This window comes from Musa acuminata, chromosome BXJ3-10 (genome assembly GCF_036884655.1).
Source record: "Musa acuminata AAA Group cultivar baxijiao chromosome BXJ3-10, Cavendish_Baxijiao_AAA, whole genome shotgun sequence".
Taxonomy (NCBI): Eukaryota; Viridiplantae; Streptophyta; class Magnoliopsida; order Zingiberales; family Musaceae; genus Musa; species Musa acuminata.
Window position 1 is genome coordinate 24,775,576 of NC_088358.1, and position 26,902 is coordinate 24,802,477.

The following is a 26,902-nucleotide window of genomic DNA, read 5'->3' on the forward strand; positions in this document are numbered from 1 at the left end:
GGCCATATTAATCGCCTCTGCCCAAAAGTCCTTTGTCAACCCTGCATTTGAGATCATACACCTCGCTCTCTCCAAAAGTGTTCTGTTCATACGTTCGGCCACACCATTTTGTTGAGGCGTCATCCTAACAGTGCGATGCCGAACGATTCCTTCATTTTTGCAAAATTCATTAAACTCACCTTCACAAAATTCCATGCCATTATCTGTTCGAAGCCGCTTAATCTGTTTACATGTTTGCTTCTTAATCAAAGCCTTCCATTGTTTAAAGGTTAGAAAAACATTATTTTTATGCTTCAGAAAATAAACTCAAACTTTCCTGGAATAATCATCAATGAAAGTCAACATATACCTGGCACCACCCTTAGACTGAACTTGAGCTGGACCCCAAAGGTCTGAATGAATATAGTCAAGAGTACCTTTCGTTTTGTGAACTGCCGGAGAATTGAAGCTGAATCTTTTCTGCTTTCCAAAAATGCAGTGTTCACAAAAGTCCAGTGGCCCAGTACTCTGTCCGCAAAGTAGACCTCTTTTGCTCAATATGCTCAAACCTTTTTCGCTCATATGACCCAAACGCATATGCCATAATTTGGTGATGTCAGAATCAGACAATGATGATGACGAAACTGCAACTGAACCTGTGACAGTAGTTCCCTGCAGAATATACAAGCTACCAGACCTACAAGCTTTCATAATAACAAGGGCATTTCTAGAAACTTTCATAACTCCACCTTCAGCTGTGTATTTACACCCAAGGGCCTCTAGGGTGCCTAAAGAGATGAGATTCTTTTTCAAATCAGGAACATGTCTAACATTAGTGAGCGTCCTCACAATACCATTATGCATTTTAATTCGGATTGTTCCTCTACCAACAACATCATATGCGGCATTATTGCCCATCAAAACAATTCCACCATTACAAGATTCATATGTGGAAAACAAATCCCTATTGGGACACATGTGATAAGAACAACCTGAATCTAAAATCCATTCATTTTTAGACTTTGTCCTGTCATCAGTAGCAAAGAAAATATTTCCAAAATTCTCATCAGATGCTACACTAGCTTCAGCGGATTCAATAGTTTTCTCAACAAATTTTTCCTTTTGCTTTAATTTATTTTTCAATTTAAAGCAATCAGATTTAATGTGCCCCATTTTATGACAATATTTGCATTCCAAATTTCTATGTCTGGATTTAGATCTAGATTTAGATCTACTACTGTCAAATTCTCTTTTATCCATTTTATCCCTGACAACCAGACCCTCAACCTGATTTCCTCTACTTTCCCCAGTGATATCTCTGTCTATTTGCTCCTTAAATTTTAGTGCAGATTTAATTTCCTGATACGAAACTGTTTCTTTTCCATAAATCAAAGTATCACGGAAATGCTTAAAAGATTGGGGAAGAGAACACAAGAGCAACAAAGCCTTATCCTCATCATCAATTTTTGCATCTATATTCTCCAAATCCATAACCAAAGAATCAAACTTATCAAGATGCGAGAGTATAGATGTACCTTCAACCATCCGAAGCATATACAGACTCTGCTTCAAGTAAAGACGATTCTCCACTGTCCTCTTCATGTACAAGGTTTTAAGTTTGTCCCACATGCTCTTAGCCGTAGTCTCCGTAGCTACCTCCCGTAAAACCTCGTCAGAGAGGTTTAGAATGATGCTGGATCGGGCCTTCTTATCCATACCTGCAAGATCTTCCTTTGACGTACCATCTGGAATGTTCTCAGCACCTGAAGTGCCAAATCAACTCCGTCTTGAACCAGAATGGCCTCCATCTTGAGTTGCCACATGTCGAAGTTGACATTTCTGTCGAATTTCTCGACAACGATCTTTGATATTGTCATTGTTGCCAAAAGATCCAAGAACCAGGCTCTGATACCAGTTTGTTAGAGCTAGCCCCAGGATATTTACCAAAGGGTAATTTTGGCAACACAACAAAGACAATAAAGCGGAAAGAATAAAGCGACAAGAACAAACAAAACACCAGAACACCAGATATACGTGGTTCGGTCAAATGACTTTGACCTACATCCACGGAAGAAAGAGGAGCAAATTACTATTATAAAAGAGGGACACTTACAAATGCCTTAGTAAATATTCCTAGGCCATAAAACACCTTCAGCTTCCTAAACAAGAAGACTTCAAACCATAAGAGACAACAAGTCTGATTTTCTCGATGTGGGACTATGGGACTTGCCAAACTAACAACAACTTAAAAGTTTGCAGTAAGAAGATAAAATCTCGTTGAAGTAAACATAAGCAGTGTAAACTGTTTACATCCTTTGCTTGGAAGCTTCGCTTTTGCAATCCTTGCCATTAAGTTCCAAAAAAAGTTGATTATAATTAGGAATTAGGAAGACCGACAACTGCAACTTGGCAGATGCCAAGAGCATATGCCAGCAACCCATCTCTCTTCCAAGGAAAAGGAATGGCTCCACATCTGCCACATGACCAAAAACTTGTATGGAAAACAAAGAACACAGATGAGGAGAACAAGAACAGAGGAGAAAAGATTTGGCTAATACATGTGATCATATTATGTTTGGATTGGAAACCACTTCTCCATGCTAGAGAAGAATAGGATTTGAGATCAGTTCACAGCAATTACATATCACAATTCCCATTGTTTTCATCTGAGTCTTTCCTTTTTTTGTCCCTCTCTGTTCATCCTTTGATCGCAGAGATCATATCCAACTTCTTGTGATTCATCCGTCCTTCCAAAAATCGCACGGAAAACAAGAAAAAGTTGGATTTGATCCCATCAAAGAGAGGAAGAGGGGAAAGAAGCCATCTTTCGGATTATTCGTCCCTTTTTCTTTGCTTAAACTATTTAACTTTCAGATCGTATCATTCCAGCCGAAGCAATCGCCTCAGATCCTTGGTGGCGGAACAATCCACGACGGCCTTCGCCCCCGCCGGCGGTAGATCCTCTTTCCTCCTTGAGAAGCTCGGCAGCGGCAGCGCCCGGGGCGACGGCGAGAGATCGAACGCCGACCCCGCGTACACGTCCGGCGGCATCGCAGCCGCCGGCGATCTCAGCCGGATCTGCTTCGGGATCATGACCGGGTCCGGCCCTAGCCGCCCCATGCCGAACAACGCCGGATCCCACCCGACGCTGGCGGAGGGAATGGCCGCCGTGCCCGGCCCGCCCTTCCTCGCCTTTGCGGCCTCCAGCGACTCACCTCGCCTGAGGATGGTCACCTGCCCCATGGCCAGACGGGGCTTGGCGGGCTGTTTGGGCGATCCCTCCCTCCTCCTGCGGAGGGGTTTGGCGCTCCGAAGGCCAGGGGATGGGCGGAGGAGGCAGTCTTGGGGGCGCAACACCTCGGTTCCCATGGCATCGACCGATTCGATGCTGGCAAAGTTCTAATCTTTGGCAACGAGTCGGAATCAAGGACGTCTTTCTCCGTGCTCTTCCTCCTCAGGCAGGAAGACGAACCCTTTTGCTATTTAGTCCCTATTGGACGGGCAATTAAGAGTGAAGGAAGGGGTCGCCGGAGGGCGTTCATTTATGGAGGGGAAAGGCGAGCGATGCGTCGGGCCCACATCATTTCTGGTCGTTGGATGGGCGACGCGTGTACCGCAAGATCCGCATCCGCGTCAGCTGTTCGATATGAGAGGGTTAGCTCGGTTTTATCTCCATAGCACCGTTAGGTCGCCGTTTGTTTCGCATAGCTTGCGGCATTTATAAACGGAGGGTCCCTGTTTGAAGGGCTCGAGGACGTTTGCGGAGCTAGCGTTTTCCCGTTTAAAGGACCCGCAACCGGAAAGTGCAGCTAATTAAATGGCAGTGTGACCTTCCACTAGCGGGACCTTTTAACCCCTGGTTGATGCGACTGCTTGTGAGGACCTACGCCTTTCTCCGGTGGAGACCTTTTAATTGGATGGTGAGTCTTCTTTTCTTTAGATAAAGTTGGGCAATAAGATGCCGGGAACCTGTTTGCGTTAATGCGTGACAGATTCGGTGCGCTAGCTTTGTCCGTCCTTTCATCTTTCACTGGTTTACGATTTGGGATTAGTTAATCGACTGATAACTGTGCTCTTTCTTGGATGTCCGTCGACATGAGCATGCGATCGAGTGAGCATTAGGCTAGTTGCACGTTTTGTTGTTATTGGACATGTCGAAAGGTTTGTCATGCCCGGCCCAGATACCCTCAAAGCCCAGAAGAACAAGTTGGGGCAATTGCAAATAATAAGTTGTTTCTACTGGCAGCAATATAACTCACTATGGGGGAGCAACTGGTGGCAGTATGTATTAGGTTCTCTTATCATTGCTACAAACTATACCTGAATAGTTTCAGTCTATGGGGCATATCTACAAACCATTTGCAGGCTGCGGGCTATATCGTGACTGACATGATGGGTTTGTGAGGTCCGTTTTGACTGTGTCTTTTTGACTTTGACCATTTGTTCTGCCAATTCTGTCGATCACCATCATGATTCGGGCTTGGTCTCGGTGGATTAAGTCTAAATTATTAGTTAAAATAATTAAGCTAAAGTTGATAATAGTATACTCATCAAACCCTTAGTTTTGTCCACTTTTAATGTGAACCTAAGTGGGACATTATAATTTCTCCCACTCTAGCCCAGATTAATTCAGATCAAATCTACATGTAAGACGCAATCCAACGGTGGCTTTTCTAGTCATAATATTTAGGTTGAAGTTGATAGTACTACATTTATCAACCTTATAAATTATAATATGAGCAGAATTATCAAGAAATGCAATCATTTTTCTTCCACTTCTCATCATTTTCTCTCTTATTCTTCCATTAATCCAGTATCTTCCTTAACAGGTTTAGTTTTGTGATATTTATTAGTACAGTAGTCTTTGTGAAGCTTTGGATAGAGAAGTATAGCGTTTTACATTTTAAGGGTATCTTATTATTCTCAAATGTCATTCCATATTGGGATTGGAGGAGAATTCACACAACAGTGTCCCCTTCTAATTACCGCACTAATACATATATGTCTTAAAACTTATATATGTATATATATATATATTAATTATGACTATATTTTTAATCTATACAAGAAATTTTTATTCTTTAATCATAATGATAGGATTAACAATTTTTATTTGTTACTGATAAATACTTTGCTCGACATTCTACTTATGATTTCTACATTGATAAAAGGTAAGTGTTATGGGGAGAAGATAATGATTGTAAAAAAAAAAAATTCAGAGATCAACAATCTAATACAGATCAAATGATCGATGCGATATTCACATGATCCAATAATCTTGACCTATGTCCATAGAAAAGAAAAAAAAATTTATTTTTTTAACCTGAAGATGAGACTAAGTTTTCTTATGTTAATATGGGCTCAAATATAGATTCCTTTATTCACCCACAACCTCTCTAGATTTATCAGAGAAAAATCTTAAGAACATGCAATATATTCCTATATCTCTATTAAAAAAAGAAAAGAAAACCAAGGATACAAATGATATTTATAGAATAATTAAATATTAATTTTTATAGTTTGTTCTCCTTTCGTACAAATCTTGCCATATTTGGATTACTTATCAATGTAGGACGAGTTTTAACTGTCCATTTGGATATAAATGAAGTGAACAAGAGTGGTAATAACCATAAAAGTATAATAGTAGAAAAAATAACTATCTCTACGCCTAGTCATATGATCCAAAAACATAACATATATGACATTGAACCAATAACATATAGTGTGGGAAACAAAGCTAATTCGTTATCCATTATGATGTTTTATTATATTCTATTTGCTTTTATTGTGGACCTCTAGGTAACAAAAAAAAAAGAAGGGAAAATATCAAATGAATCATTTGTTCTTTCTTTTTTTATAGCCTTTACTATTTGATTTAAATAGTATATTCTTGATCGATAAGTCCTCATATTTATAGAGGTGATTTTTTAGTTGTTCTTTCATTTTTTTTCTGCACTGGTTTCCATTTTATTCTCATTTAGCAATTACAGGAAGCTAAATTAAAAATGTCAAGTGTTGTCATGTGCTAACTTATGAAATTGGCTTCCGCGTTTATTATTTTTTTTTCTCTTCAAGCAATCTAGGAAACTAAATTTAGAATCTTCCAATGTTACTACGTGACAACATATTAAATTTACAAACAAATTTCGAACTTAACTAGATAATATTAAAATGTTAAATAATAAAAATGATCTATCACTTATAGTGCCTGGTAGGTATTATTTCATCTGCTAATCTTTGATCAAAATAAGCAATTATTAGGCCTACCCTCCCATACTCTTTTTCTTTTAAGACACTCCAATTGTCGGCACACGAACCCCACAAGCCACCCCCGCACCCTTCTCATCCACGCATCATCAGCACGCTTTGATCTCCCAATTCCATGTGTTTTTTGTTTTAATATAATTCGAATATGAGACCATTTATCCAATGCATTTTATGTCTAACAGAAACAAAATTAATTCCTTATGTTTCATATCAATTCCTTACTAATATTTTTCTTGAATAAATATTCACAATAAGAAAGAGGGAGGTGTTGGATTCGCATTAGATGGTGTCTTGGGACCGAATCATAAAAGGAATCTCGTTCCAGTCAGCCGCGGTTGTACGGTGCTTATCCTGTGCACTTGGCTTATTTGGTGGCCCCGGCAGAACCGGTTTCACGATCCCTATTTAAGGGAGAGGGTGAGGCGATCGCGAAGGTAACGGCGAGGAGAGAAGAGTAAAATTGAGTTCTTGGCTTGGTTTTATTTCTGAGCTGAAGTAGGCGAAAAGAACGTTGGAAGTCATTTTGCTGCGGTGGGATCCCGCGATGGGCGGCAGGGGGCGGTGGGTCGGGGAGGATGAGCAGGGGAAAGGTCAGAACGGGCTACTCCCGAAGTCGATGCGCATCTTTTCGTCCTGCCTGAAGACTGTTTCGTCAAACGCGGGGTCCGTCGTGAGCAGCGTCCGATCCGCCGGGGCGTCCATCGCCGCGTCGATCGCCGCTCCGCCCGAACATGACAAGGACCAGGTTATTCTTGGAAAAACAGAATAATCTCCCCTTTCTTGCTATTGGGCCGAAGATCGGTGTTAAATGGAAGTCTGTTCATTTAATTTGATTGGTTTGCAATTTGATTTGTGTGTTGTCTCTTATAAGAGGGGACGAACTGTGATGCATACCAGGTAGTTGACAGTGTTTAGGTTCATGGTTCTTGAGCTTCTTGATTGACTAAATTTATGGCTCAGACTACTTAATTTCAACTGACGTACTTGTTAGCTATTCAGAAGAAAAAAAAAAAAGGCTCTTCCTCAATACCTAGATTTCGGTTAGGAAGAATGCAGGGGTTGGAAGATTTATAGAGAATGAAAATAGTTATTTATCTTGAAAAAAACGGTATTTTATTTGATGTCTGGGAAGAAAAAACACTTGCATTCTGGTTATTCTTGATGTTCTTTTCAAATTATTACGCTTTGGAATTTCTGGCTCTTAATTGAAGGAGAAATGTACATTAATAGAGGACAAGAATACTAAGCTGAGAAGTTAATTGAAGGAGAAATGTACATTATCCACTTTTGACTTATGATTGATTTTTTAAGATTTACTGCTAGCTTCCTAGCCAGTCTATATTTCAGAATGAATGGGCTCTGGTACAAGACCTAGGATAAGTTATGTAAGTGGAAGGTCCTACCTTTGTCATATGTACATGAAAAAGTTAGTGATTGAGCCAAAACTATACAGAAAGATCTTTGACTGATCTTACTGGAAAATGCTAAAATTTATCAGAACTATTACTCTCTGCATACAAGCTGTAGATTCTGCTAGAAGAGGTTAATTGATTGAGGCTGGAATAATTTCATATGATTAAATTTGGTATGTGAGCCACAGGAGGAGATAAAGAGCAGTTATTAGCCAAGTGGTTCAAGCCAGTAGATAATCAATCCAAAATGCACCTGCACAATTTTCATTTTTCACCCTTGATTTTTCTTCATTTCTCCAATAGTTGGATTTTTTATAATTCTATCTATGGCGTCAATGGGCAAAAGTGTCACTATATCTTTTTCGTGTGTATTTTCAGAGCCAGCGGGCTTCATTAAGTTGGTAACTGAAAGATAGATATAGTGGTCCTTGGTTAATGCTATGAGATATTAGAAGATAAAGAAGCAGATTAATGAACATTTGTGTGCCTGTGATTTTTTGGAAAGTGAAGAGAGTGACAGATATCAGGGAGGTTTATGAAGGTGCAATTCACTTAGTATAAAAGTTTTATTATTATATAAACAATATGGTTCATGCATAAGAAAATGTTCCATGAGGTGGATGTTACTATGCTAGCATCTCTTTGACTTAAATCATTTTTTAGTGTTTATATTGGTTAATGTATACATTTTGCTTATTGGGTATTGTTAAGTCCAAGGTATTGCCTCTTGCTTGGACCAGTATGTACCATCATAAACCTCCAACTTTGGACGGTCCACATTCGGTATAGGGCTTATTGTTTGTTATTTTAAAAAAAAAATTCTTTAACCCCCTCCCCGCTTCTTTGTACGATGGTATGTATCGGCATATTGGGTCACAATGCCAACACAAGCTGGACCCATACCGATCCGGCTTGAACCGACATGGGTTCGATAGAACCTTGGTCAAGTCTTTCTTGTCTTGCTCTTTTTGTATTCACCAGTCATTCACAGAAGATCTCCGTGTATGCTACATTTCTACACTTAATATCTCTGGTTTAAGAAAATACAAATTTTGATAATAAATTTTTGTTGCTCTAACAGGTTTTATGGGCTGGCTTTGATAAGATAGAGCTTGGTCCATCTTCCTTCAAGCATGTTCTACTTCTTGGTTATTCAAATGGATTTCAAGTGTTTGACGTGGAGAATGCTTCAAGTGTATGCGAACTGGTTTCCAAGTGTGATGGCCCAGCTACTTTTTTACAAATGCAGCCCATGCCGATCAAAACTGAATCTATTGAAGGACTCAGAGCATCACATCCTTTGCTCTTGGTTGTTGCTGGTGATGAAACCAATGGCACTGGTGTGGTGCAAGGTGGTCATCTGAGTGCATCAATGAGAGAGAACAAAAGTGAACCTCGGGCAGAAAACAGCATCTTAATTCCTACAGCCGTCTGGTTCTACTCACTCAAATCTCACAGTTATGTTCATGTTCTGAAATTCAAGTCTGCTGTATATATGGTTCGAAGCAGTCCCCGAATTGTTGCTGTGTTATTTGCTACACAAGTAAGCAGGATAAGTTATTTTATTTTGATCATCAGTAGATTTGGGGTATTACAATTTCCTTCTGATTGCTTGAATTATGTTTTGGCAGATATTGTGTTTCGATGCAGTTACTCTTAAGCAAAAGTTCAGCGTACTTACCTATCCATTACAAGGAGCACCTGGTGTTAACATTGGTTATGGTCCAATGGCTGTTGGCTCTAGGTGGTTAGCTTATGCTTCTGATAACCCTCTTGTACCAAATTCAGGCCACCTTAGTCCACAAAATCTTACTCCCTCTCCAGGTGTCAGCCCATCAACTTCACCCAGCAGTGGAAACTTAGTTGCTCGTTATGCAATGGAATCTAGTAAAACATTGGCTGCTGGAATTCGAAATCTTGGAGATATGACTCACAAAACTTGGTCAAAATATTGCCAAGAGATACTTCCTGATGGCTGTAGTTCTCCTTTGTCATCAAATTTGAGCAGGAGATCTGGAAGACATCCACCAACTTCACATCCAAGTGAATCTGATAATGCAGGAATGGTCTGTATACTACCAGAGTTGGACACATCATCCTACAAACTAATACTTGCAAACACTCTTAAATGAGATATTTTTAATTAATTATTTACAGATCTTAAATGCATTTAGTCTTTCACAAGGTAAATTGATGATTTTTTGTGACCCTGCAGGTGGTTGTTACAGATTTCACTTCAACGGATGTCATTTCACAATTTAGGGCCCATACCAGTCCGATATCTGCTCTATGTTTTGACCCAAGCGGTACTCTTTTGGTCACAGCTTCAGTACACGGGCACAAGATAAATATTTTCCGAATCATGCCAACTCGTGTACTAAATGGCTGTGGCCCAGCACGTTACAATTGGACATCGTCGCATGTGCATCTTTACACACTATGTCGTGGGATAACAGCAGCTGTATGAATCTAAGATGCTCTTTACCATGATTTCTAAGGCAAATCATTTATTTGATACCTTTGATTGATAGTTTTTTCTTTTTGTACCAGGTCATCCAGGATATCTCGTTTAGCCATTATAGTCAATGGATTTCAATTGTTTCATCTAAGGGTACCTGCCACATATATGTTCTATCGCCTTTTGGTGGTGATGCTAGCCTTCAACTACAAAATGTGAATGGTGAAGGACCGGTTCTAACTCCTAATCTAACATCGCCATGGTGGTCAGCTGCATGTTGCATGATGCATCAACAGTCACATGCACCTCCACATCCACCTCCAATTACTTATTCTGTAGTTAGTAGGATTAAAAATGTTAATTCCAGTTGGCTAAGTACTGTTAGCAGTGTTGCTGCTTCTGCAGCAGGAAAGACATTTGGACCATCAGGTGCTGTTGCTGCTATGTTTCATAATTCTCTTTACCATGATCTTTCACCGGTTCCCCCCAAGGCCAACTCTTTGGAACATCTTCTAGTTTACTCTCCGTCTGGTCTTGTCATACAATATGAACTTCTTTTATCTTCATTTGTGGAGCCTTGTGATAGCAGCTTGAAAGCTTTACCTGCTCCTTTGTTGCAACTTCAAGATGAAGAATTACATGTAAATGCTGAGCCAGTTCAGTGGTGGGATGCATGTCGAAGATCAAATTGGCCTCAAAGAGAGGAACATGTTTCCATAAGTATCTTTCATAATCAACAAGATAGTGAGACTGTCATCGATTCAGGAGATTGTAAAGATAATGGAAGTTCATGTATCCTGTCAAGTGCCAATGGTGTACCTGGAACAGAGTCAATGGGAAGTGAAAGGTCCTGGTACTTTTCAAATGCAGAAGTACAGATTAGCTCAGGAAAGGTCCCAGTGTGGCAGAAATCAAAGGTATTAATCTTTTTTGTTCCTGAGCAGTTCATAAAGACGACAATTCTTAAAGGTGGATAACATATATCTTCTATTTTATTTTTTATTGTAGACTTGTTTCTGTTTGTTGGATCCACTACCAGCTTTTGAAGGTTGTGCAGAAGATCTTACTCATGGAGAAATTGAGATTGAAAAATTATCTTTTAATGAGGTGGAAATAAGGCAAAAGGATTTACTTCCTGTTTTTGAGCAATTTCATGGATTCCAGTCAGACTGGAATGACAGGTATTTTCTATAGAATACTGCTGTTACTAATTAAACTATAAGGCTTGTCTTCTGCTAGTATCCTTATAGACTTAATACAACACGATAGACATAATTCAAGGGCCTTTGCCCTGATTGTTTTTTTACTCTTTTATGTAAAATTGGATGTCACAAAATATATGTAACTGAAGTGGAGTGCAGCACAGTTTCTATTGTATTGAGTAGTATAGCACAAAAGTAATGCTCCCACAACACAGCAGGAGTAAAAAAAAAAAGAACAGATTCAACATGAAAGTCACAAATCTGACCAGACTAAAGTATGAACGAATCAATTACTATAGTTTATACTTTTGACAAAGTCTCATATTGGGATGCTTGATCAAGAACATACTGAGTTCTGCAATGAAGCATGGACTTTGTACCTATATGCTTGCTCTTGTACATCTTGATCTTGACCAGAATAAAAGCATTGACAAAACCAATTTAATAAACTAATTTGTAATGTATCATTTAAAGATGCTCGGATTATGAATTCTCTTAATTCTGCAAAGTGGCACAGATTTGATAGAATTAGCTCATTCTCACATGTACAAAAACCTTTGGTAGTATTAACATGATGAAATATGAATAGGAAAGTTATGAAGGGAGTTTATGCTTTTCTTCTCTCGAGGAATTTTATTTTTTTGCAAAGGTTAAGTGATGAGGACAAGTTTTGAGCCCAGGCCCTTGCAATGACCTATTAAGATCTTTACAAGTTAAGCTAACCAGCATATTACAATAAAAGACAGAATTCAATCTCTGGACCTTGCGATGACATGTAAAGGTTTTTACTAGTGAAGCCAGGCAATACCTTTCCTCAAATATTTTTTCTTCTTATGAAGTCCTCATTTTGCACCCTTTTTTGCTGCCTCATCCTGCCTCAAGGAATTTTGGCTTGGTTAGATGGTCCAAATGTTACCAGGGACTTTAAAAGTAATGAAGATACTGTCCTAATCTAGCTGTGAAAAACAGTTCTATATTAAATCTTGTCCTTAGGATTTGGTTCCATCCAAATACAGGAAATAGCCCATTGCTTTTTGTATTGTAAAATGTAAATGACAATCCTTCATACATCAAGAGGATACTGTCTCACAGTAATGAAGATACCAGGGACTTTAAAAGTAATGAATATACTGTTACCAGTTCATTACTATAAAAGTAATGAAGATACCAGGGACTTTAAAAGTAATGAAGATACCAGGAAATAGCCCATTGTTTTTTGTATTGTAAAGGATTAATTTCTCCGTTCATTACTTTGAAAGTCCAAATGTTACCAGGGACTTTAAAAGTAATGAAGATACTGTCTCACAGTAATGAAGATACTGTCCTAATCTAGCTGTGAAAAACAATTCTATATTAAATCTTGTCCTTAGGATTTGGTTCCATCCAAATACAGGAAATAGCCCATTGCTTTTTGTATTGTAAAATGTAAATGACAATCCTTCATACATCAAGAGGATATTGTCTCACAGTAATGAAGATACCAGGGACTTTAAAAGTAATGAATATACTGTTACCAGTTCATTACTATAAAAGTAATGAAGATACCAGGAAATAGCCCATTGTTTTTTGTATTGTAAAGGATTAATTTCTCAGTTCATTACTTTGAAAGTCCAAATGTTACCAGGGACTTTAAAAGTAATGAAGATACTGTCTCACAGTAATGAAGATACTGTCCTAATCTAGCTGTGAAAAACAGTTCTATATTAAATCTTGTCCTTAGGATTTGGTTCCATCCAAATACAGGAAATAGCCCATTGCTTTTTGTATTGTAAAATGTAAATGACAATCCTTCATACGTCAAGAATATGTGAGAGGGTTTATTATTCTCAAGTCCTTCAAATTTGATTTCAAAAGGATTAATTTCTCTTTCTTGAATAATTCATCCTTCTTCTAACCTTCATATTATTGCGGTGGTTTATCTCTTTCCTTACACTCATCTCTTCTTGGTGTTTTATAGTAACAATTTTCATTATGACTAGTTGATTACCACAATATGCATCAGTTTCAATCATGGTATTTATGACATAAGCCCACTAAAGCAAACTCTTGATCCCTATATCTGTAGAGATCAGTCATCCAGTTGCATCACGGCTAGATGAAAATTTAAACTTATCTAATGCTGGGCATGTTATTTAGCACTTCAAATATTGTGAGCATATGAAGTTTGGATTCGATTGAGGCTTTTCTGAGTTTGTGATATCTGTCTGCTTCTGCAGCAGCACTTTAAAGACAAAGTGTTGTCTTTAGAAACCAGATTTTCGAAGGTTCAGATCTGAAATATTGTTTTTCTCATTAACACAGGCAGTACATTGCACCTGAAGCTGCTGCATCCTTTCTAGCTGCAATTAGATGGTCGTGCAATAGGGTAATGCGGACATCTTCACATTTGATGTCTGAAAGAGAAAGATGTATTTGAAATGTATAACCTAAAAGCATTGGGACAGTGCTAGTGAGCAATACAAAAATAATTGCAGAATGTGAATGCTGGAAAGTCCATAAACCATAGTAGGAAACTATTTGCATGCATGCATCTGTTGGTTTGACACCATCTGAGAAATCTGGGTTGAACATTGACTCAGCAAAATGGGAAATAACTGTTGCAACATCAGAATAAGTAACGGACACTAACCATCATAGTTGTATAATCAGACCGTTACATCTTTGCAGGGTTGGTGGTAGATACCAAACTTCATCAGGAGGTTTGCTTGATCCAAGCAATGGTAACTTTGAGCCTACTTCTTTTGCATGTGGATCATATTTTGTTAAGAAAAATTTCTAAATTTGCTGAAACTTTGATATGGAATTTGGTAATCAGAAGCTATTTTTTTTGCCTATATGTTTATTTTAGGGCCAAGAACCACAGAAGGTTTGCTTGGTTTAAGTGAGACAAGGCCTAATGAACGTGTTAGCTTGCCGTTGATGGAGAAGTCTATTCCTAATGAATCTGGTCATGGTTTGTCTTCAGTTATCAGAAATGACGTTGATGCATTGTCAGAATTTAAAGCATCAGCCGTAATGCCAAGAAAGTGCTCTGCCAAAAGTTGCATCCAACTTAATTTGAAAAACACTGATAACTATCCTGTCAAGAATGACTCAGTCAACAATGGTGTGTCAACAAGATCAAGTGGCCTGTCATATAATGGTAGACTGGCTGTAGATAATTACTCTCTGAACAATAATGGCAGTAGAAAAATTCCAAAGACATGTATTACCAACACCCATATGGAACAAGCTGAAAGTGCTGATTCCCAAGAGTTTGGTCAATATTTTGATGAGGGCTTTTGTAAAGTATCAGGACTTGATGACTGCTGTGAGTTAACTGAAGCTGTTAATGATGCAGACAGCAACAGCAGCCATTGCGAGATAGAAAAGACCGAAGAAGATGGGGACAATTTCAATATGCTGGGAGGTGTATTTGCCTTTAGTGAAGAAGGTGTGGACCTGTATTTCTATATTACAATTTTGTAATCATCAATAGATTTTGTTTTTTCTTCTATTTTCTGTTAGCATCAAATATTTTATCTTCTTATGATGTGAAACAGGTTGATGGCGCTTGGTACATTTGCCTTGATACCAGATGGAGCGCTTACCATTGTATTTATCTTCTTACGTTTGTGTTCTCTCCCTTCAATAATGCACTGTAGAAGATAGTGGCTTCAAAACCTTTGTAGGAGTAAATTTCTATTTTTCATAGCTGACTCTACATACGAACTGGAAGCTGTCATCATGTACTAGAGTAACAACTCTCTTTCTATTTGATTCCCATTTGGCAATCAAAGGTATTTACCTTATGATTGGGCACAGCTGATTGAGAGAACCATAACTCAATGCTGAAAGTGTGAGAGATGGAAGCTAAAAGTCTGCTTATCGGGTCACCTGTCCTTTCACCATTATTGTACATTCTGTAGATTTGGAATTTTAATTTATGAAGTTGGACATGCTTCCTAGAGGCAGAGCTCTGTTTCATCTTTACTTGTACAGAATTATTTACTGTTAATGGGTTCTATGGTTGATTCATGGTGATTTTATTTTCTGTTGGTCTTCAATGGTTGAAATTATTTTCAAACTTGTTTTACGTGTCCATCAGCTGGCCTTTGTTGCTCATCAGACTACTGTAATATTTTCTTCATAAACTGAAGTATGGTACCTTATGCTGTCTGGAGATACAACTTGTTCATTCCAAATGTTGGTTATCCTAGTCCCTAGACATCTTCTATTGCCAGTTTCATAATACTTTGTTGCCAGTTGAATTGTTTATGACCTCTTTGGCATTTAAAGTCTACTTGAGCTGTTCTTGGATTCTGATGGTGGTAGCTGAAGTATCTATCATATGTTTGATTCCATATGATTGGAATACCATATTTTTGGTAATGTTATACCAACTGTTATACCAGGAAATTCCAGCTGAAGGGTATCTATCATTGTATCTACTACATGTTATACCATGAAACTTTGTTGATATCAACAATAGATACCACTGCCAACTCATTGAATTGCAGGTTCATATTTGTTTCAGATTTAATTTCTTAGTTTTAGTTGCTGAGCTGATGTAAATTTACCTCCCTTGTCTAAAGTCTCCATTCTCAATAGTCAGAGTGTGTGTGTGTGTGTGTCTGCATCTACGTCTACATGTGCATGTGCATGCGAGTGAGTGCTCACGACCCTGACCTTGCCCCATCCAAGGCCTGGATTGACAACTCCACCCTTGAAAAGCTCAATGACCTCCAGGATGAACACTTCATGAATACAGGTGCCTGATTTGTCATCCCTTCTGTTAGGGATTTCTATTCTGTTTGTTTGTTTGTTTCAGTGCTATTTTCATCTCTTCTTCTTATCAAGGATTATTTAGGTGGCTGTTGCATTGGAAGTTCATGAAGCGGATGTTGATGGAGATACAGGAGGTCACTAGGGTTGTCCATTCCTGATAGGTGGTCTCCACTGTGGATCTGATTTAGTCTGGGAGGTATCTCAGGCAGTGGCCTATAACCGGACCATTGGACTACTCTACAAGAGCAGGTATTCTCCTAGTTCAAACTCTTGTTTTATGTGGTTCGATATCTTTTGTTGCTTTCTTGGTGATTTCACACACATTTTTTTGGCAGAAGTTAAATCTTTCTAGGATATATCAAATTGGTTTCATCTCCAGTCATTTAAAAAAAAAAAGGGTGGATTCAGTGCACAAGGCTCCCACCAATGCAAGGTATGGGGAGGGTCAATAGACACACTATTAGATTTAAATAATTAAAAAGGCTGTTTTCAAGATTCTTTTCTTAAACTAAATTGATCTCTCTGGATTCTAGTGTTTCTGTATTGACATGTACAAAGGATGCTATTCTTTTCTGCTGTTGGAAGTTTATAGCTCTATGAGTGCTCAACTGATTCTCTATGATGTCTTTGTGAATTTATAGCATCTTTGGACCAACTGAATTGCCAGTAGTCCAGCTTATAATATGCTTGTCATGTTGGAGAACATGCACTGCTTTGCTAGGAATTGTTTCTCCATTTGCATTGCTGATTAAAATATACCCAAGGAAGATAAAAAGTGTCAACTTTTTTGTTTATATTTGTTCACTGTTTGCTGCTTTCCTGTTCTGATTTGGTTCTATTGTGTTTTACTCTTATGTTGCCTGGAAGAGAGCTTCTACCATTTACCTGGCTACAAAGTTTCTATAGATAATCTCCGCCGACTTCCTCCCAAGTTATCCAGATGGAAACCTTCCGATCATTATGGTGTGCAACAGTTGTGCGGTTAAAGGAAGAACTGTGGGATGCATCATTTTGGTTCTCAGAGATATACACCTGAAGGTGTCTCGTTTGGTTACACGCATCAGGAATGTATGGTATTTTACAAATTGCTTGAACTTATCATCTATTTTCTTCTATTTTTTCCCCAACTAAAGATTTGAAATTTCATGTGTCCTGTGCATCATCAGCCAATTCTATTATTAATATATTTGTCTTCAATTTCTTGTTTCCAAGTTCTGCTTGTAGTTGTTTGTTCTTAGATTTTGATTCTTGAGTTGTCCTTTGGGAGATATTTCTCTATAAGAATGAGGCCAGAAATATATAGTGAGCTTACTATAAAGCTTGGCCAAAAAATCTAAAATACTTTGATTACTTTGATTGCCATGTCATATCTTGTGAAAGAGACTAAAGGCCAAATATTTTAATGAGGTCACCTAAGGCTTAATTATATTAGGTTTTGAAGATAAATGCATATGCAGGTGATCTGAAACAACAGAAGTAAATTTTCTGGATAGATGATGGATACATACAAGGTGAACAATTGGTGGTCGTATAAGATAATGAGATCAAAGAAAATTTCTGAGAAGAATTGATGTGCATTTAAAGATGTTATTAAAAGATGAAATTTGGTTTTGATAATATATTTGTCAGGTATGGTTACTGTATATCTTATAAGTCTGCAAAAGATGAAAGTTAATGGTTTTAGAATAATTATGACCAAGATAGACTATATTTTTTATGCAATGTTAGTATCAAAAATTGATATTAAAAGGATAAAAATTTCAGGTATCTTGGTTCTACTGGTCAACAAATGGGACAGAAGATTTTGCTCATAGAATAGCAATAGCTGGCTTAAAGTGAAAGGTGTATCTAGGTTTAATAGTAAATATTGACTGGTGATGTGTCATACATTTTCTCTTGTTTTTTGTTTTAGAACTTGTCATGCCAATTTTATTATTTGTTACTAGTTTCTTGTTTCTTACCTTTTTATATTCATGTGTCTCAAATAATATTTACAATCATTTTCATCTTTAGATTGTGCATATTCGCTCTGTTTAAATCTGAATGAAAGATTTGCCATCATGCGATTTACAAAATGTCTCCAAAAATACTTGTTTATCGAACATATATCATCTTTAGATTGTGCAGCTGTTGCTTTAGCCTTTGCCAATCTGACTCGGCCCCCCAACTGATGGACGAAGCAAGAGTAGTTCGAGGGAGAGCATCGAGAAAGGAGTCTGAAGGAGATCCTATAGAAAAGTTTATAGCAGACCATGTTGACAAGACGATGATATCTTTAGTGATATGATTTTCTTTCCTCGTTACTTAGCGAAGCTTTCTTATGTATGGTTTGCGACATGAAGTTACACCTGACTGACTTATAGGAGATTTTGTTTCTTTTGTTTATTGTCAACATAGGTGTTGTGTCTGATAGTATTCTCTCTACATGTCTATCTGATGCCAAATATAAGGTGGTATGATGTTGCCAGTATCAGGTGTATGAGGTCTACAGTGTGTATCACATATATAACGTACCTGTGACAGAAATGACACCATCATGCATGGCAAATCATGAAACATCATTGTACTTCAGGTCTTCCATCAACTTTAATACATAGTTGCTGTCGTAGCTTCCAACTCCGTAGGCGGGTTGGAAAAGGTGCATATCAATAAGAATGGTTCAGATATGTTGATAAAGTCTTTGCCTAAGGAGAAGCTTGAAGCATGTAGGTGAAGAGCGGGTTTGGTATAATCCACCATATGAGCTGGAGGGGGAGAATTATTGGGTCCAGCCCGGATGGTCCATCAGCCCAAATGAAAGAAATCAAGAGAGAAAAGGTAAAATTGAGTGAGAGGGCAGTGTGCACAGATCAGATTGTGCACAGAAAAAAAGGAGAGAGAAATAGATAGAGAAAGTAAGGTTTCTGAGTTTTTCTGCTTGACGATCGGTGGCCAAACGTTGTCAGTTTCGGCCCAAATTTTATGTGGAGAATCCTTGCAGCAAACTCTACAATCCTAACGGTGTTGATCTACAGTTTACCCTCTCTAAGGTACTTTCCTACGATATCCATTATGTGAGACCTAGAATTCTCTTTTGAGGAGATCCATCGTACATGATGAAGATATGCTATTCTTGAGCCAAGATCTACGATCTTGATGTTATTCTGATCCTCTAGTTATTTTAGAGAAGACCTACTGTAAACCTGTTATCATTATTATTAATAGTGAAAGTTTGAGGTGGACTACGGTCCCGTGGTTTTTCTCACATTGGGTTTTTCACGTTAAAAAGATTTGATCTCACTGTGTGATTGATTTATTGCTCTATTGTTTATGTTGTGCTGATTGATATTAGTATTTTGATATCAAGTTGGTATTTTGATGAGGAACCTATTTTGATACACAAAGAGGGAAAAGAATTATTCCGCATTAACAGGTTTCTTCCCAACACTTCATAACTTCCAACTCCATAGGTGGGTCAATAGCATGTACAGAAAGCCATGAAGCTGTCTCAGAATCAAAATTGTTCATTGCTATTCCAAATCTTGTGTTTTGTTCAACAGGCGATGGCATCTCCAAAACGAAAGCTGTGGAACAAAAAGAGAGCTTCAGACATTAACCACTATCCTTAACCGATCCACTCTCGAAGAAAACGAACAGTCGGTTGCAGTTCAAGAATCCTTCTTCGCTTTTCTTTTCCGAGGAGGGATCATCGCCTTAAGCGGTGGAAGCGGCGATGGCTTTGGTCATGACTTAGCTCCGCGCGGAGGACGGGCTCGTAGTAGTCGGCGCGGGCGGCCATACACTTCTTGAGCGAGTGGGTCACCTCCGAGCACTCGCCGTAGGTATCCGCACCGCTCCTCTCGGCGTCCATGACGCACTTCTCCCAGGCGATGAAGCCGTACTTGCAACCGTCGCCCTTCATGAAGAGGCAGAACCCGCAGCCCAATTCTTCCTCCCCCTCCGTCGATCCCACATAAAGAACTTCGGTGGTAGAGGGGGGATCAGCAGGAGGCGCGGAGACTGCAGGAGCCTCGGGGGAGAGGACGCGGAAGGTTAGTGTTTGGTTTTATGTTGGACACACATACATACACACACACAAATATAGCCGTAAATAATACATCGACAATGAAATTTTAATTAAACAATATAATTAGGGTATTTTAATTGGCAAATGTTGTAAATTTCTTAGGGAAAAAAAAATAATGTTTATGGTAACATTTATAAATTTAGAAAAATGTCTGAAAAGAAAATAGGATTATTGTTAGCTATTTATTTAGTCCCAGAAGGATTAGTGAATTCAATTGCTTATAAAATCACAAACATTACTATGTAGATGTTTTGTGTTGCATTGGAAGCAAATACACGAATCTTAGTATGGCCTACAGGCATTTTACAAATAGTATAACTTTCATTTCTGTTGCATTTGCATGCAAAAGAAACTTCCTATAGGGTATCATGCCTTATGTTCCACCGCTTCATTTAGGTGGTGTCCTCCATATCTTCTGCTGTTCATCAAAGCTCCCAATCACTGCAGACTGCTGCTTATCACCTAACAAATCTGCAAACAGCTTGTAATATGCCTCGCTGTCAAATTCATCCACTATGTTCACTAACTTTCCATATCTTTTGTCTACTGTAATCTGCCCGTCCAGGCTCAAGGTCCCAGTTAAAACAGTAATCTTCTCCGTTTGCATCGTTGCGTTTAGTTTAGAATGTTCAACCAAGAAAACTGCACCAAGGACTTCCCCCAGAAATATTTCCTGCAGCACCACAAGAAAAAGAACAAACAGTAAGCGCACAATAGGATACAAGCGGCAAAGAAATGCTGGTAAACTACCATGTGATTGTATAGTTTTGGTTGCTTCTGCTGCAGTTTGTCGAGCAATGACAGCAAGCTATGTGCAAAAATGGACTCAGGAGTCTTCTCTGCAATCTTTAAGTTTTGTAAGGTCCTCTTAAAGGAGCTCACTTTCTGCTGAGCACTGAGAGGAATAAGCGTGATCCTAAGATTCGACTCCATAACCTTCTTCGCAGCTGAAGGGTCAAGGAACATGTTGAACTCAGCGAACTCGTTCGAAGGAACCGTGAAGACGTTTCCTCTCTTGTTTTTCCCATCGATCACTTGCCCACCGACTACGTAAACATCCTGCAATCAGAGAAGAAGTGCAAGAACTCTCTAGTTCAAGATTTTCTCCTTTCAGATCGATTCAAGAAGCTATAAACTTATCAACAGATTCGACTGACCTGTATAACTTCAGCTGCACTTTTGTCCAGATCAATAATGTTGGCTAAGTTAGTAAGAGGTCCATTTGTCAGTACAGTGAGCTTTTCCCCTGGCTGCAGTGCCCTCGAGATGGACTGCCAAACTTCCAGAGCTAATGCCTGTCTAAGTTTAGGCTGATCAGTGTTTCCTAGTGCTCCAAACCTCACAGGATTTTCAACTGTGTAGCTGGAATAAATTGCAACATACTTGGCATTAGAAAGACACAAGTAAAGAATAAACATCAGAGTTAGTAATGCATTTCCTTCTCGACATAAAGATCTAAATATTTCCTTTGGATCCAACAGCCGTTGCAGGATGCAAGAAAATGTACCTCCTGGGACTCCGGGGCAGTGTTCGACCAAGTCCATAGAGTGTATCGGAGTCGAGAAGTCCACCACTGCCCTGTGGAATGGCCTTCACGTACTTGCATCCGAGACTTGGTGCGCCTAAAGCAGTGAGATTTCCCAGACCAACCGGAACATCATCACGGCCCATCATGTGCAGCACATCGTAGATGATGTCTATGGTGGCAGCGGTTGCCCATCCATTGCCGCTCACTAGTATTCCCTACGAACAAAGACGATGACAGCAACAAGGATTAGAATTGGTATTCATGTTTTCCTTAAGTTCATGCATCAGACTGCAACCTTGAGGTCTACGATCTCCACAGGAGCTTTGAGCAGATAGATGAGTGCAATGAAGTCTCCAGCGCTCATGTCCATGTCCAACACCACCGGCCTTCCCCGCGTTCGACTTGTACGATTTGGCTTGTAGAGGATTTCTCTGTAAAAAGGGAACTCTGTTGTGAAGTTGAAACGTCCAGATGGGTGGTGGACATTGAGAACCTGCGTTACAAAGTGAGCACGCTGTTATGTTTCAGGTATACTTCATTGCAGACATGGAATCATCTTAAGTCTGTGACATGATAAATTTGGCATTTCAAAGCATGTAGAAATGAAGCTTTTCTTGCATCTGGAATACAGATCATTTATTCGCATGGTGGTCGATGTAACATGAACAATCACTGGTTCCAAACACTTACATCCAGAAAGCTTTTGAAGAACTGCCTGTTTAATGGACTGTGAACATCTTGGTTAGGTTTTGCTTCCTGTGCAACAAGTACTTGAACTGCATCTGGACCGGCTACTTCCTTGGTATACCCATCCTGTATGTGCAACACCCTCAAATATCACTAATTGAAAGTGCAGAAGATAGTGCGGGAAGGAAGAAGATGTTGGAACTAAATTTGTGAAGACATCGTAAGGATGTTCATTCTTTCAAAAAAATTAAATATATTAAAAATTTATAAAATAAATCAAATTGACTATTGATTATCGAGAAAAGTTTCTTGAGAAAGAAATTTTCATATTAAAATATATCTACGAGGATTATATAAATCTGGGTTATGAAAGATATAAAGTTTTTAAGTAAAACATAAAATATTTTATCTTATCCTTACTCTTCATTTGTAAAACATGATAGAAATTATAAAAGGTCTGTTTGCAAAATATATGGATAGTGCTCATTTGAATATTATTATAATCCTAACAATAAAGGTGATAAGATAAATTTTGTGAAAAAAAAAGAGATGTTAAGTTTAATAAACAATAGATTTAGAATAAGAAAAATAATAAGTATAGCTTGAAAAGAGAATGATATAATATAAGTAAGTACCAAAGAGTCTTTGTCTGATTCATCACTTAGATTGACTAGGTCATATGATTTAAGTCCAATTGTAGGAAAAACAAAATTGATTAAAGAACTATATGATGTAACTCAGGGGATTGATAATAATAATGATAAGCTTTCTTTATTTTATCTTTATGATCCATTAACTTTTGAAAAAATTAATAAAGAAGAAAAATGACCACAAGCTATGAATGAGAAAATTCATGCTATTAATAAAAATATATATATATGAGCAAGCAATGTCACCTCTAGAAGACTTTCAAGTGATCATTGTTAAGTGAATTTAAAATAAAAAGAAATCGATAAGGGGAGGTGGAGAAATGTTGTAAAGAGATACAAACAACAATATGAGATTAACTATGAAAAAATATTTATACTAGTTGCTCGACTAGAGATAATATAATTATTTATCTCCCTAAATAAAATTTAAAAAAATTATAAATGAATGTCAAATCTGTATTTCTTGATTAATTTTTTTGAAGAAGAGGTATATGTTCAAAATCCCTTAGTTTAATTATTTATGACTAAGAAAATAAGATATACATGTTGGAGAGAGCTCTTTATGGGCTTAGACAAGTCCTATGAAATTCTCAGATAGACTTATTTTATTCAAAAATATTTTTTTTCTAAATTACCACATAAACATGCTCTATATACAAAAGTTAACTTTGATGGAGATATTGTATTTATATGCTTGTATGTAGGTGATGTAATTTTTGTAGGTAGTATTGTTTTAATGATTAAAGATTTTAAATAATCTATGAAAGAGTTTGAGATGATTGACTTAAGACTAATAATTTATTTTCTCGATATCGAAGCTATAAAAGATAATGAAGAAATTTTTATCACACAAAAAATTATGCAAAGGAGATTCTAAAGAAGATTTCTATAGAAGATTGTCACCCTACAAATATACTTATGGAATATGACACTAAATTGACTAACAAAAGTAAAGGTAAATTATTTAATCCAACTTATGATCGACTTGATATATTATTTGGAGTTGGTTTAATAAGTTATATATATATATATATATATATATATATATAATCTCTTAAGACATCTCATTTAAAGGTCGCTAAAAATTTTTTATAATATATTAAAGGAACAATTGATTATGATATATTATATTCATTATCTAAAAGGTTAGAGCTCATTGGATATAATGACAGTAATTGGGTCGAAAACTATGATGGTAGGAAATGTATAATCGGATTTGTATTTTATCTTGGTGAAGCTGTATTCATATGGTCTATAAAAAAACTATCATTGTTGTATCAAGTTGTGAAGGAACATCTTCTTATGTTTGTTATGAGATATAAACTAAGAAAACTACTCCATGAACTTCGTGTGCCGTAAGAGAAGTTAATTAAGATTTATGTTGATAATAAGTCAACTATTTCCTTCTAAGAATTCAGTCTATTATGAAAAATTGAAGCATAACGACATAAGATTTTTTGTAAAAGATCATGCCAAAAACAAATAAATAAAGTTATTTCATGATAAGACAAATGAATAAGTGGCTGATATACTTACAAACCTCTCAAATTTGACTTATTTCAATAACTTCGAAAGAATCTTGATATGTTAGATGAAATAAGTTTAAGGGAAAAGAATATTGAAATTAAATTTGTCAAGGCATTATAAAGATATTTATTATATCAAGAGGTGAAATACGTTAATGATATATAAAAGAATAAATTAAATTGACTATTGATTTTTTTAAAAAAAATTAAAAATTCATATTAAATGTAATGAATGAAATGTATCATGAGGACTATGTAAACCCTAAGTGTTAGATCATGAAAGAAATAAAAGTTTTGGGTGAGATATAAAATATTTTATTTTATTTTTACTTTTTGCTTGTGTGATAGCTGTATTTCTTCTCGTCGTGGTAGTTCAACATAAGAAACAATGAGGCATGCAAACGTTTTACTGTAGCCATGGAATGCGGCATATGGATTCCCATACTGGTAAAGGTTGGAGCTACCTGGCATATCCCTCTGTCACTTCCCTTCACAATGCAAAATGGATCTTGAAGGCCAGTTTGAACATGACCACTGTGCACTCCACCTTTCTCCAGATTGAACTTTGGAACGGCACGCCCATCAAAAAAGGGATTGGAGCCATCACGCACACCATACGGTTCGTTTGAAGTAACGACTGTTATGTTCAGATATTTCATCTCTGCGAATTCATTCTCACCATCATAGTTGTCCGCTTTGCTCATGATCGATATGGCCACACCAGAAGCGAAGGAGTCCCACATGAAGTAGCTCTGCAAATAGAGTCCAAATGACAAGCTGCCCGTGATCAGAAAGCATTGCACCAGGCAAGTACTGATAGAAACCTCATGAAGAACTCACTGTGTAGAACTGGTTGTCGAACCAGTTATCCCGAATGATTTTTAGAGATTTGAAACAGTATTGTGCCTCAAATGTTTCTTGCTGCTGTTGGAACACATCAAAGAATTCCTCATTGACGGGGATAGTGTTGGTTGAATCAAGTGGAACAAGAGTAACTGGAATCCCAGCATGAAAGACCTGCCTCAATGCAGTAGACATCAAATGAACTAATCTTTCTGTGTCTATGGAAACTAAATTAGAACTTGCACTGCACACAAGCAGTAATGATTGATTCTAGCAGAACTGTATTCAACTCAAAACAGATCCATGTATGACGGACTATTCACCTGGTATGCAGCAAAAGGATCTCCAAATATATTGAACTCTGCATAAGGATTGCTGGCGTATCCTGTAAACAGGTTCCCCTTATCGTCACAGTGCTGACGATCGCAAGAAGTGCTTGCATTGTTTGTGCAGCAAGGGTTCTTCGACCTTACACCACCTCCCATAATATAGATGTGCTCGATGTTCTTCTTCAGTTGTGGGTTTGTCATGAGAAACAAAGCAATGTTGGTGTGAGATCCAATAACAAAGAGCACAGTAGGGCCAGCAGAGACTGTGTCAATCAGAACTTTTTGAGCTGTGGGTTGCTGAAGAGGAATGTAACGCCTTCTGCCCTGGTGTTTTCAGGCACAAGCAGGATGTAGGCATCAGATCATTGAGAAGACCATGAAAGGTCGAAGAGCATGATCATGAACTATCAGAATTCAACCATTACTAGTTGGATCGAGTACCTGTGGGAGGAAGCTCCTACGCAAGCCATAGTTAGTGTTGACATCTAATCTTCCATGACCACCTACCGGAATCGCTTGTCGATAACGGCAGTCGCCTGCCGTCGACATGCCCTGAGATTTGCCCACGGTTAGCGCCTGGTTTCGCAGAAGCCGATAATATATATGAAGAAGAACCATGTAGATGTACCTGTTCTATTAGAGGGAGATAGCCACCAACATGTGGGAGTATGGTGCCGTCGTCCAGTATTCCACCATCACCTCCGACTCCGACGGGAATGTCGTCCCGGTTCATCATGTAAAGGATGTCGTACACATGATTGACAGCATGCCCTGCATCGGCCCATGCATTCGCGCTAATCGTAATAGCCTGAAATGATCATGCACGCCACCCAGAATTATGCAAGCAAATACAACTCCATGAGGATTAGGTTTAACCTTTTGATTCATGAGTTCTATTCTTCACTGCGGAAATGGAGATCACGGCTGCAGGTACGGATGAGAAAACAGTCCCTTTGATCGGAAATCACTGACACAAGCAATGCCATTACTGGATGAATGGCGGGAATCATACCTTGAGGTCGAACTGCGATTGGTTCTGCTTCAGCAGGTACAGAAGCGCAAAGAAGTCATCGGTATCCACGTCCGTGTCCAAGAGAATCCGGCGAGGATTCGCATCCACCACGCAGGATTTCCAACCAAGGAATTCCATCAGCACAAGGAACAGAAGCGCGACACTCCTTCCGGTTC

At 38.1% G+C, this 26,902-nt stretch overlaps 3 protein-coding genes across 5 annotated transcripts; 1 reads left to right on the forward strand and 2 right to left on the reverse strand.

The window, feature by feature from the left end:
- Positions 1–2,525: 2,525 nt before the first annotated feature.
- On the reverse strand, positions 2,526–3,530 carry LOC135650493 (uncharacterized). Its single transcript, XM_065169883.1, has one exon. The coding sequence runs from the start codon at positions 3,346–3,348 to the stop codon at positions 2,860–2,862; it is 489 nt and encodes a 162-aa protein (XP_065025955.1). The 5' UTR covers positions 3,349–3,530; the 3' UTR covers positions 2,526–2,859.
- A 3,160-nt stretch (positions 3,531–6,690) lies between these two features.
- Positions 6,691–15,351, forward strand: LOC104000619 (autophagy-related protein 18g). Of its 3 annotated transcripts, none has more exons than XM_009422703.3 (9): positions 6,691–6,991; positions 8,740–9,201; positions 9,290–9,724; positions 9,874–10,119; positions 10,209–11,033; positions 11,125–11,297; positions 13,986–14,038; positions 14,167–14,751; positions 14,861–15,351. In XM_009422703.3, the coding sequence occupies exons 1-9, from the start codon at positions 6,791–6,793 to the stop codon at positions 14,863–14,865; spliced, it is 2,985 nt and encodes a 994-aa protein (XP_009420978.2). In that variant the 5' UTR covers positions 6,691–6,790; the 3' UTR covers positions 14,866–15,351. The 3 variants fall into 3 exon arrangements, with proteins under 3 accessions (XP_009420978.2, XP_018674277.2, XP_018674278.2); XM_018818732.2 differs by having other exon boundaries at positions 14,659–14,751; XM_018818733.2 differs by lacking the exons at positions 13,986–14,038; positions 14,167–14,751; positions 14,861–15,351 and adding an exon at positions 13,620–13,965.
- Positions 15,352–20,532: 5,181 nt separating this feature from the next.
- LOC135650908 (nucleoside hydrolase 3-like) lies at positions 20,533–26,902 on the reverse strand. Its single transcript, XM_065170589.1, has 12 exons — positions 26,727–26,902; positions 26,343–26,522; positions 26,156–26,266; positions 25,709–26,038; positions 25,383–25,559; positions 25,007–25,294; positions 22,370–22,492; positions 21,975–22,172; positions 21,659–21,894; positions 21,309–21,513; positions 20,902–21,210; positions 20,533–20,824 (listed from the first exon to the last, which is right to left on the reverse strand). Exons 1-12 carry the CDS (start codon positions 26,862–26,864, stop codon positions 20,540–20,542), a joined length of 2,580 nt encoding a protein of 859 aa, XP_065026661.1. The 5' UTR covers positions 26,865–26,902; the 3' UTR covers positions 20,533–20,539.

Bases quoted from the DNA above. Each gene is read 5' to 3' on its own strand.
- LOC135650493 (XM_065169883.1), bottom strand. From the start codon at position 3,348: ATGGGAACCGAGGTGTTGCGCCCCCAAGACTGCCTCCTCCGCCCATCC.
- LOC104000619 (XM_009422703.3), top strand. From the start codon at position 6,791: ATGGGCGGCAGGGGGCGGTGGGTCGGGGAGGATGAGCAGGGGAAAGGT. The intron at 9,202-9,289 runs GTAAGCAGGATA...ATGTTTTGGCAG, and splicing joins CTGTGTTATTTGCTACACAA to ATATTGTGTTTCGATGCAGT. The intron at 10,120-10,208 runs GTATGAATCTAA...TTTTTGTACCAG, and splicing joins GTCGTGGGATAACAGCAGCT to GTCATCCAGGATATCTCGTT.
- LOC135650908 (XM_065170589.1), bottom strand. From the start codon at position 26,864: ATGGAATTCCTTGGTTGGAAATCCTGCGTGGTGGATGCGAATCCTCGC. The intron at 26,523-26,726 runs GTATGATTCCCG...TGATCATTTCAG, and splicing joins AATCGCAGTTCGACCTCAAG to GCTATTACGATTAGCGCGAA. The intron at 20,825-20,901 runs GTAGTTTACCAG...GTGGTGCTGCAG, and splicing joins CAAAACTATACAATCACATG to GAAATATTTCTGGGGGAAGT.